Source organism: Rattus rattus, chromosome 2, assembly GCF_011064425.1.
Source record: "Rattus rattus isolate New Zealand chromosome 2, Rrattus_CSIRO_v1, whole genome shotgun sequence".
Lineage (NCBI taxonomy): Eukaryota > Metazoa > Chordata > Mammalia > Rodentia > Muridae > Rattus > Rattus rattus.
This window is the reverse complement of record NC_046155.1, coordinates 163,321,896-163,333,933: the sequence shown is the minus strand read 5'-3', so window position 1 is coordinate 163,333,933 and position 12,038 is coordinate 163,321,896. Positions and strand designations below refer to the sequence as shown.

Genomic DNA, 12,038 nt, shown 5'->3' with positions numbered 1-12,038 from the left:
AGAAAAGAGAGAAAAAAAAGCATCCTTAAAGACACCTTCAGAGCTCCAGTGCACAAAGCCTGCTCGGTAGGCGGTCCCCTCTCCCGAAGACTTCTGCTACCCAAGCGCTGGGAGGCCTCCTCTCCTGCAAATAGCTTTCCTGAGCTCCCTGGCCAAAGCCAAAAGCTTCCGAGCAGCGATTAAACTGAATGTCGGTGTTCCTGGGTGGGAAAGCAACCGTGTATTAAGCGCTTTCTGCATCTACTACTCCCAGGGCTTCTTAGATTTTGGGTTTTGCTACGGTCGCTAACCACACGCAGATTAAGATCGGTAGCTCAACAAGAGCACCATTCTAGACTCAAGGCAGGCTGGCACTTAACACTATCATGGGGCAGGGGCGTAGTCTATAAAATTAAGGGCAGGGCTTCAGGGCTCTGGCTTCAGCCTCCCGCGGGACTGGAGGAGGGTCGTACGCATTGTGGGCGGGGCCTAAGTTGGAGCGGGGCGAGGCTACAGACAGCTAAGTATCAGCCTCCCGTAGGACTGGAAGGTGGTGGGGGCCGGGCTTAGCCGAGATGGGGCGTGGTTTCAAAGATCAGGGGTGGGGTCACTTAGGGATGCGGGAGGATCGTAAAGGCCGGGGGCGGAACTCCAGGGCTCCGGATTCGCCTCTTGCCAGGCTGGAGGCGGGGCCGACGTGGCAGAGCAGAGTTCCAGACTCGGAACCCGCCTATAGCCAGGTCTTGCTAGGAGGGGCGGAGCTCCAGATATCTGGCGCTTTAGGGCTCGGGCGGGGCGGCGGGGCGACTGGCCTGTTGGGGCGGGAGCGGGGGCGGGTCCCGGCTCCTCCTGGGGCCCTTAGTATCCACTGCACCTCAGTTCACCCTCGACTCCCGCGCTGCCAGCATGACCGACGCGCTGCTACCTGCGGCCCCCCAGCCGCTGGAGAAAGAGAGTGACGACTACTTTCGAAAGGTAAGGAGAGAGTCAGCAAACTCTCTCTGTCCCTGCAAACTGCAGAGAGCGCTGAAGGGGCTTGCGACTGGGGTCGGCCTGGGCCGGAGGGGGAGGGGAAAGAAAAGGGAGGGGACCCGCAGGGTTGGTGCGGGCCGAACGGCGGAGAAGGGGGATTGCGCGGGGCTTGGAACCCGGAGCAGATGGCAGCCGGGCTGGGGCGCGCAGGTGCACCGGCGAGCCACGCGCAGGTGGGAACCTGGGGAGGAGATCCGGATGGCCCTGCCAGCCTTCTCGCGCTGGTGGGGAAAGGACCAGCCCCTGGCCACGCTGGCGAACTCGGTCGGTCCCTTTGCGCCGATACCTTAGCCTAGTTTCCACAGGAGCACTTAGCCATGGTGCATGTGGAGGGAGAGTTTTGCTCTTTTGCCTCCCAAATGCTTTCAGCGTTCGCCCTCTTCGACTTCTTGGTAAGGGAGGGTGGATGCTGCAAGGGGACCTCGGGCGCGCCTCCCTCGTTTGTCCTGGTCTCGTCCTAGAGAGCCAGAGAACCGGAGTCTCACTCCTCCAACGTGGATTTATCTGTATTTGGTTGTCCGAGAGACCGGGCGGGCGAGACTGGACTCTGCGCGTTTGGCACGTCTTGGCGCTCCTGGGCAACTTATGCGACTGCCTTTCGCCCTGGAGCTCAGTTCCTCAAAAGCGACCCCATTAGGCGCCCACAGCGGTGCTGGGATTGCCTAACAGCTGCTGGAACGGGCTTACAAAGACGCTTTAGAGGTGCGAATCACGGTGACAGACTCCTCACCTTCCTCTCAGGTCCCTATTGAGTCTAAAAATAGCCTTTGGTCTTTGGCCAAGGATCACCTGGTGGGTTGAGAGATTGTCGTGGATATTTTTCTAACTGATACGATCGGAGGCACAGAGAGCAGTCATGAATAGGGAAGTGAAACTGCTTCCCACAGAGCAATCAATTCTTAATTGTTCCAACGCCACTTCGTAAACGGGCTTGGCAGCTTCCTTCTCCCGCGGGACACTGGCGACTTAAAGAGCTTTTGCTGCCGCGTGAAGTAGTAATAGAAAGGAGGGTAATCTGGAGACAGGTGGGGACAGTGGGCAAATTTTAAAGTTCCTTTTGGCATGTAAAAAAGTTTTAAAGTATATTTAAGTTGAAAGATGTCATCATGGAATTACAGGATTATAACTTCTAATTATGTGTGGCATTTGGGCCAGAGGATCACAGGCCAGAATTGCAGGAGGTTGCTTGGCCTGGGAATCTGAAGACGTCCAACCTAAGGCCCTAGGGCCTGGCTGCCACCCCCACAAAATTGCTTTACAGCCTCCCGCAAGTTGCTGTCTCTTTGTAGGGTATCAGTTCTTGCTAGATTGCTTGTCTTCAGAACAGATGGTTTGGTGGACCTGTGGCAGCGTCTAGGGGGAGAAGAAGGAAGTCAGGGAGGGTGAAGTAAGTATACTCCCGAGTTCTCCCGTGGTACCCATTCAGGGCTGTGAAAGTCGGGGAAGGGTGTGGGTGGAGAAGGGAAAGGATTGGAGTCTGAATGTTTTTTTAAAGATTTAAGTGTGTATATGTGTGTGCCTGTACCTGTGCGTGTGGGAGGCCAGAAGAGAGCGCCAAATATCATGGGGCTGGAATTACAAGTAGTTGCCAACATCCACTTGACATGAGTGCTAGGAACCAAACTAAGGTCCCCTGCAGAAGCAGCAAGCAAGCCTCACCACTGAGCCATTTCTCCAGTTTTTTGGGGTATATCTCAGGTGCAGTTTCTCCGATGCTGGCTGAGTGCAGAGGATTTAGCAGTTAGCATCTGTGCAAAAGTGAAACCTTGTCACTGCGATCGAGATCGAGTTGTGTCCGAGTTAAATCATGCGAGCCAGTCTGCAGAGTGCTGTCCTTCGTGTCAGGAAAATAAACGGGTTGGAGTCAGTTTCTCCAATCTGCGCTCCAAGCCAGTTTGATGTAAGTCATATGAGAGATGAACAAACGGCGGAGGTTAGATAGGTGAAGGAGATGGGGGAGGGGCCCTGCAGGCGGTCGGAACAGCCTGGGCAGAGGCATAAAGGTATGGGTTCTTGGAAACCCTCCGAGAATAGAGGTATGTTTGGGAACTCAGCAGTTTCAGATTACATATCCCAAGGAACTAGGGAACTCTGAAAATCCACGGAAACATTTAAAGCAAGTTCAGCCATGTGGGATTTGTACCAGAGCGATCATTTTGACTGCAGTGGTGGAGAAATAGTGAAACTGGGCAGGAAGAATTTATGTTGCTTTAGACCAGTGCTTCCCAACCTTCCTGATGCTGTGATCCTTTAATACACTTCCTCATGTTGTGGTGATCCCCCCAACCATAAAAATAATTTTTGTTGCTTCTTCATAACTCTAATTTTGCTGCTGTTACGAATCGTAATGTAGAATCTGTTACGAATCGTAATCTTATGAATCTGATATGTAGGCTATCTGATATGCGACTCCCAAAGGCGTCTTGAATCACTTGTGGAGAATCACTGCTTTAGACCCTGGATCCCATTGTCTTCCCTACCGTGATACAGACTGCTGATGGTGTTAGCCAGTGTGAAATCCTATGACCAGGGGGGCGGATTGCAGCTCAGTGTAAGGCACTTGCCTAACTGCACATGATCCGGGATCCTGAGTTCCCTCCCCAGCCCTATGAAAATAAACACTGGACACCAGGGATAGCAGTGGGGAGGCTCAGATGGTGAGTAGGACCCGACAGTTTGCCAGCTGCAGATGGGAGATGCCACTGTGGGAGTCACCGGAGTGATAGGCATTTTTCAATAGTGAGTAAAGAAGCCGGGACAGAAATATCTGGATTATGGGAAGGAATGGGGAGAAGATAGAAGACAAGAAAGCTGGAAGGGTGGAAGTACAGAGGAAGCTGAGAGAAGTTAAGTCTTTTTAGCAGAAGTTGATAAGCATGGAGAGGTCCAGATTATCCCTTCAAGAGAAGAGCAGAAAGTGAGTGAGTAGAGGGTAGGAACAAAGCGTGTGTGTGTGTGTGTGTGTGTGTGTGTGTGTGTGTGTGTGTGTGTGTGTGTGTGTGTGTGTGTGTGTGTGTGTGTGTGTGTGTGTGTGTGTGTGTGTGTGTGTAGACAAGATCTCATTGTATAAGCTAGGTTGATCTCATCCATGCAAAATCCCCCTTTGTCAGATGCTGGAGGGATGGCTCAGTGGTTAAGAGCACTGACTGCTCTTCCAGAGGTCCTGAGTTCAATTCCCAGCAACCACATGGTGGCTCACAACCATCTGGGATGCCCTCTTCTGGTGTGTCTGAAGAAAGCTACAGTGTCCTCATGTATATTAAATAAGTAATATTTTTAAAAGAAAATCCCGCTTTGTCAGCAGAGAGAGAGAATTGGGCATAGAATTGGGCTTTCTGTGTGCTAAGAACTCTGTTACTCAACTGCATCTCCAGCTCTTTGGGGATTTTTTTTTCCCCCCCACAAGACATGGTTTTTCCATATAGCCCTGGCTGTCCTGGAACTCTTTGTAGACCAGGCTACCCTCAAACTCAGAGATCTGTCTGCCTCTGCCTCCCGAGTGTTGGGATCAAAGGCGTGCTCCACCACTGCCCAGCTTGAATGTTTATTTTCAAGAAGATTTTTACGGTGCTGGGGATGGAATTGGGGGGCCTCTAGTGTACCTCACATATCCTCTACTACTGACCTACAACCCCCTTTCCCAAATGCTTGTTCTGGAATGGGCAAGTCAAGAGTTAATTTTTGTGTTTCTTTTCATTTTCTTTTTCCTTCTTCTTCTTCTGAGAGTTTGAATTCTCTATTCTCCCCTCTTTACCTCCCAAGCGCCTGGTTTACAAGTATAGACTTCCAAACCCTGTTAGAATCTTCTTAAAACCTTGTTTTTATGTATACAGCCCCAGGGCTTGTGCCTGCTTGGTTAGTACTGGATCTCAGCCTCCTAAGGCACTTTAAAAGCAAGAGAGTGAAATCAAAGAACACAAAGCAAATTTGCTGCCCCCAGGCTCTGCAGGCCCCTCCTTCTGGAGGGTGGACTGAGTTTTGCTTGCTAAGATAAACCTTGATTAGCTGCTCACCAGACAAAACCAAACAACACTGCAGGGAGATTCGATCGATTGATCACACACACACCTGAGATTCTGGTAATCAGGACGCAGAGAGACTAGTGGACCTGCCTCGGCTCCACGTACAGTGAGTTCCAGGCCAGCTCGGAGTAGTAAAACCCTGTCTCCGAATGCAAAGTAACAGAAGGGAGGAAGTCGGGTGTGGGGCTGTTTGAGACTCAAGAAAAGGAGAAGCTGGGGAAGGACTCCTGGCTGATGATGGGAGAGGGAGGTGAGATCTGGAAGTATTGGGAGGGTGAGCCAACCAAGGGGGAGGGAGTGGGCACCCCAAAACTGGAAATGTAGTCAGGACCTTATACAACAGCCCTCAGGGCAGACTCCTCTACCCACGTGCTTGCAGGATTGGATCCTTATCTGCCCAAGACAAATTCAAATTCTTATCAGTTCTGTCATCCCTTCCTCAAATGTCTTTCAAATGCTGTTCTGTTCTATGGACTGATGAAGGCTGTGCCTTTGGCTGACCCTCGCTCAGGGACAGATGGCCGGACCCTGATTTCCCCACTCCGCTGCCCCCTGAGAAATAAAGCCTAGAGCCTTGAGAGTTAGGCAAGTGTCGGTGACAGCTCCAGGCCCTGCACCCTGCTGCTTAAGGCAGGCCTCGTTTCCTGGGGTGCTGAGCAAGACTGTGAGCCAAGGCTTTCTCTGCAAAGTTCAGGCCATGCTGCAAAAGGAATGAGCTTTTTACTGTTGTCCAGAGGGGGCAGCTGGGTGGCTCACCCTCCTCGGTCAGCTGTGTTTTGTGTGAATTGTACACAAAATGAAACCTAATTGCTCACAAGTCCCCATGCAAGTTGGTTGTGGATCCAAAGTGTGCAAAATGACAGGGAGGTGACCCTGGTAAACCAGAGGCCCTTGGGCATTGTACAGAACCCCAGGTCAGGACATCCTCAGGACAAACTCTGCCCTCTGGGTCTGGAAGACAACTTGGAGGCATCTTTAAAAAGAACAGGAGAATTTGCTGGCTGTTCCCAAGCATGCGGGTATAGGAGTCTGCCCTGAGGGCTGTTGTATAAGGTCCTGTTCAAGGTGCCATGTCTTTCTCTGGCTTCTCATTGGACTGTTTCCTTCTTCCTTCTTTCTTAAAAGAGGGTTGAGCCTAGTTGCTACCCCCTCCCCCCGGATTTTTTTTTTTTTTTTAAATTCTTGTTCAGAAAGGCTTTGAAGGAAGTGTGTTCAGACCTGTTGTTAACTGCAGACCCCTTCTCTGGGGCCTCCTCTTCTCTGGGGCCTCCTCCCTCCCTGGGGACAGTAATTCTAAAATCCCCCCAGAAAACCTGTTTCAGCTGGGAAAAGAAAAAAGAAAAATATAAAACCTTACCCTAGAACTTTAGAGAGGCTCCAAGTGGGAGGCAGGGAGCTGTCAGGACAGTGAGGCTCTGTCACTTGCTATCTCTCCGCCTCTTCTTCCCCAGGGGACACTGTCCATTGTTTTTATTCAAGAGCTGCAGGAGCCGCTGATTTGTTTGTTCTCTAAACCTGCTGGCTGGACAGGGCCCCAAGGTCCACTGTGTCCTGGTTTATGGCCCCTGTTTACTCTCTGGGCTTCCTGGAGGCTCCAATTGGGAAGGAAGAAGAAATCCTTACTTTTCTTCTTTGATTTTCTTTTTTTTTTTTTCTTTTTTCTTTTTTTTTAATTGAGACAAGGTCGTACTATGTAGATCTGACTGGCCTGGAGCTCACTATAAAGACCAGGCTGGCTTTGAACTCACAGAGATCTGCTTGCCTCTGCCTCCAGAGTGCTGGGATCAAAGGCACACGCCACCATCCTGGCTGGGCTCTTTTCTTTGTAAACCAGGCTCTTCTCTTTGTCCTCTGCACCCATGTTTCTAATTTCATATGAGAGGCATATGGGGAAGTCTTCATTTATATCTGTCTGTGATGCTGGGCTTGTGTTGTAGGCAAGCGCTCTACCACTGAGCTACAGCTCTGTCCTCTATTTACTTCTTATTTTGAAGCAAGGTCTCCTTAATTTTTCCAGGCTGGCTTTATAACTCTCTGTATCCCAGGCTGTCTTTGAACTCCTGATCCTCCTGCCTCAGCTTGGCTTTATAGATCCTAAGGTATCGACAGCTCCAGTCCTGTGGGCTAAAGATGTTGTTGTCCCTGCCCTTGGGTCCATGGTCTTTTCCCAGATCTGGAGGAGGGAGGAAAGTGAAGGGGCATCTACATTTGCCAATCCTGTTTCTCACTAGCTCAGGAGGGTTAGAGTACTTCCCTGGCAAGGGCAGAGCCCTGGTTCTAGTCCCCAACACTGAAAAACAAAGGACACACAAAAGATCCAAGTCCCAGAACAACCAAGGTTCCCCCACTCTTAACGTGGGTTTAAAGGCCTGGCTGGATGCAGGCTGACCATGGCCTTCATGAGGGTCCAGGTTGGCAGAGGTACACCTATAGCCCAGAGGGCCTGCTGGCACTCCTCTCGCTGTGGGACTGTGGCCAGGAGGAGTCCCCTGGCAGAAGCAGGGTTTTCAGTGACTCAGAGGAGACTCAATGTGATGAGCTGTAACACTGTAAATGTCCCTTGTTTCCTGGGGCGGTTTGGACAGTTGCCAAGACACCACCTGATGCTGCTGGGCATTGGCTTTCACTGGATCAACACTTCCTCCCTCCTGTGGCTCAGGTGCGTTGTCCCCTGACACAAAGGCTGCATTGGAAGTGGCCACAAAGAACAGAGGAAGTGCAGGTGTATCTCGGCCCGGCCGTGTGGACGGAGTGGGCAGTAGGGCTGTCTGCGAAGCACCAGGGACAGAGCAGTGGTGGTGAACCATGTGCGTTCTGGCTTTTTCAGGGAGAGCTGGGAGTTCACTCGTCCCCCGAGGCTTTGGAAAACTCCCAGGTTTCCATTTGCTTATAAGAGAATAGAGGAACCCAAACAATTTCAGGGGTGGTTTATTTTTCTATGGTGCTGTTTGCATTTTACGGTACCAGAAGTTGTCATAATGAAGGCAACCTGTACAAGTTCAAGGTCATACCCCACTGTCCCCACCCCACAACCATACTGGTTAGACAATCTCATTGGTTAGAATAAGCGGGCTATAATGTGCTTCTGGAGATACAGTTGGACATTTTGGTGATTGGACATACAGCAGATGTTGATATGGGTTGTGGATCTTACTGGAAGGAGCCTGCAGTTAATAAAGTCTTGATCCTTTTTTTAAAGATTTATTTATTTATTTTATGTATGTGGGTACACTGTTACTCTCTTCAGACACACCAGAAGAGGTCATCGGATCCCATTACAGATGGTTGTGAGCCACCATGTGGTTGCTGGGAATTGAACTCAGGACCTCTGGAAGAGCAGTCATGCTCTTAACCACTGTACATCCCTCCAGCCCAAATCTTGATGCTTATGGTGTCTGTGTCATTTCTCTTGGGATTTACTCCCATGGGAATGGGTTGGGATGCTGGGAGGAAGGCAACTGGGCCTCTACACTGGTGGACCTCCGGGAAGGATAAGAGGGCTATTTGTTTTTTGTCTCTTTAACTTTTGTAACTTTTATTTTTATTTATGTGTATGAGTTGTTTACCTGCATATGTGCCTGTGCATCCCATGCGTGTAGTAGCTGCAGAAGCCAGAAGAGGGTGTCAAATCCCCTGGGACTGAAATTGTAGCTGGGTGAGCCTCCATGTGGGTGCTGGGACTCAAATTCCAGTCCTCTAGAAGAGCAGTCAGTGCTCTTAATCACTGAGCCACATCTCTAGCCCCACAGGAGCTATTTATAAAATCAAATCCGTGTTTTAATTTTTCATTATTTATTGGGGTGTTTGTTGTTGTTATTGTTGGGTAGTTGTTTTGTTTTGTTTTGTTTTTGTTTTTCGAGTTAAGGTCTTGCAGAGTAGCCTAGGCTGGCCCCAGACTCAAGATATTCTGGCCTTGATCTCCCATGTGGAGAGATCATGGGCCGCACGATTTGTTCATTTGTTTATTTTCGGCCTGGAAATCTAGACTCCTCCTTCTAGTCCCCAGCGTGGCAAGAAGTGAAATGAGCTATGTGTGTATTGCAGGGTATGGCTTGCTATTTCTGTACTCTCTGGCCGACAGTTCTGGCAAAAATCAGAAATAAACAAGTCTTGTTTTCCAGATTTTAGTGGTTGAGTAAGGGATTGTGTAAGTGGAACAGACCTGGAGAGGCAGAGAAATATATTCTTGCTGGAGAAACACACCTCCCTTATATGACCCAGTCCTGGGGTCTCTGGCCTGGTGCTGTCCCAGGCTTACCCTGTCTGTCACTCGAACTTACACTTTGCCCTGACGTTACCAGAACTTCCATATGTACATCTGGAGTCATCAGTGTCTTCCAAATGAAATGCCTCCAGTTTCCCCTTAGGCATTGCTTCGAAATAGTGTTTTACAGGTAAGCAGCCTGTTGGAGTCCTCAGAAAAGATGAACATCACGGGATAGCTCTGTAAGATTTACCTACCTACCTACTTACCCGCCTACCTACCTACCCACCCACCTGCCTATCTGTCTACCTATCTATCTACAACCTTCATCTCGATAGGTAGCCTAGCTTTGAACTGCGGATCCCCCTGCTTCACGGTCCTGAGTGCTGGAACTACTGGTGTGTACCATCCTGCTTGGCGTCCTGCTGTAGGATTTTAACTCAGCAATAAGAAAGGAACAAACGTTGGTAAATTCAGCATCATGATAGGATAAAGGTACATACTGATTCTATTTGTACAGTTTGAGAACACACATATATGAGGTGATTAAAAAAAAAAAAATCACAGTGTTAGGCCTATGAGATGGCTCAGCTCCCAAAGGCTTCCAAGTCTCATGACCTGCATTTAATCACCAGAACCCACAAGATAGGAGAAAATGACTCCTAAAAGTTGGCCCTCTGACCTGCACATAAGTGCTATGACACATCTGTACCTATGTATAGGCACATATTCGAGTGATCACGCACTTGTACACACACACATAAAATAAACGTAATAAAAAATTTAAGGGCAGGGCTAGAGAGATGGCTCAGTGGTTAAGAATACTGACTGCTCTTCCAGAGGACCAGGTCCAATTCCCAGCACCCACGTGGCAGCTAACACCTGTCTGTAACTCCATGGTCTGACACCCTCACACAGACACACATGCAGGCAAAATACTCATACATATAAAATAAAAATAAATAAATTAAAAAAATAAGGGGCTGGAGAGATGGCTTAGCAGTTAAGAGGACCTGGTCTTCCTTCAGAGGACCTAGATTTGATTTCCAGCCCCAACATGGTGTCTCACAACCATCTGTAAAGGATCTGATGCCCTCTTCTGGCATGAAGGTATACAATGTATCAGAGCAGTCAGATACATAGAATAAATAAATAGATAGATACATAATTTTTTTTTTTTTTAGAAAATTTAAAAAGAAAACCAAGTGTTGATTGCGTGAAATAATGGACATTTTTTGGATTTTGGGGTGAAATGGTGTGTGTGTGTGTGTGTGTGTGTGTGTGTGTGTGTGTGTGTATGTGTGTGTGTGGTCCAGATGCATTGAACTCTGCATTTAAGATTTGTATGTTTTATAATATGAAAATTAACCCTCAGTTAAAAAAAGTAGCATAGCAAAGGAGATAACAAATTGGTCCCTGTAACTGAGAAGTCTGGAGCAATGGCTTCAGGTCTGGCTTGATCAAGGATCCAAATGCTCTCACTAAAATTTCCTTTTGGTTGTGGTGCTATGGTAGTACACGTCCTTAATCCCTGCATCTGGGAGGTAGGCAGATCTCTGAGTCCGAGGCCAGCCTGGTCTACAGAGTGAGTTTCAGAATAGCCAAGGCTCTTCTGGTCTGCTTCCTCTAGGTAGATCCCATGTCTAATGTATTCTCTCCTAATGCATCTAAGTTCCCATAACCCCTTTTGAGATATGAGCTCAGTATAGTGACACTCCAATCTCTGCAGTGCTGAGATTAGAGGTGTGCACTGCCACACCCATCAAGGGTGATAAGCTCTGATTGAGCCCGTGGTCATTCTCCACCCCTGTACTTTTCCTTTATCCAGTCTTAGTTCCAGGGACTTGGTTTTCCAACTATTCAGGCATGAGTCACCCATTCTTCCTCTTGGGAAAGAAAGAGATATATCTGTATGACCATCCCAGGCTTTGAGATGGGAAGTGTTCACCCAAACAGTGTGAGGTGAATGAAGCCCGTGGCCTTCTCAGCAAAGAACAGTTGGGCTGGAGCGATGGCTCAGTGGTTAAGAGCACTGACTGCTCTTCCAGAGGTCCTGAGTTCAATTCCCAGCAACCACATGGTGGCTCACAACCATCTGTAATGGGATCTGATGCCCTCTTTTGGTGTCTGAAGACAGGGACTGTGTCTTCATAAAATAAAATAAACAAATCTTTATAAAAAGAAGAATCTCATGTTTGGCAGTTGGGCTACCAGAGCCACAATGCTGCTCTGCTGTGTCTACCACCACCCAGCTTACCTTAAAGGGCGGGAGGGACAGGGCTGAGGTTCCCTTCCAGTCGCACTGCTGCCAGGGGCTCCAGCTGCTCACTGTCCTCTTTGCCTTCCAGATGCAGGGTCCAGGATGCTGTGCCTGGAAAATGGCCCCCAAGCTAGCGAGGAGACTGAGCGTTCTTTCAGAACTTGCTTTTTTTTTTTTTTTTTGGTTCTTTTTTTCGGAGCTGGGGACCGAACCCAGGGCCTTGCGCTTCCTAGGTAAGCGCTCTACCACTGAGCTAAATCCCCAGCCCCCAGAACTTGCTTTTCTTGGGTGCTAGTGTCTAGCTCTTTCAATTTTTGTTTAAAGATTTATTTGTTTGTGAGAGCAGGTGCCAGTGGAGGCCAGAAGAGGATTTGGACCCTTGGATGCTCTGGAGCCTGAGTTACTGAGTGAGCAGCAAGCACTCTTAACCACTGAGCCATCTCTCCAGCACCCTACTTCATGTTTTAAGAGTATCTGAGGGTGTGCTCACATATATAAGATAAATAAATCTTTTTTTTAAGGAGTAACTGAAATATTCTAT

At 48.8% G+C, this 12,038-nt stretch overlaps 1 protein-coding gene across 1 annotated transcript in view; it reads left to right on the top strand.

Annotated features, from left to right (window-relative positions):
- The first annotated feature begins 844 nt into the window (after positions 1–844).
- Positions 845–12,038, top strand: part of Rhpn2 (rhophilin Rho GTPase binding protein 2) — a 59,214-nt gene continuing 48,020 nt past the window's right edge. The window contains exon 1 of the mRNA XM_032893857.1: positions 845–954. Within this exon, the coding sequence (XP_032749748.1) occupies positions 886–954 (69 nt within the window). The 5' untranslated portion in view covers positions 845–885. The remainder of the gene's footprint in view (positions 955–12,038) is intronic.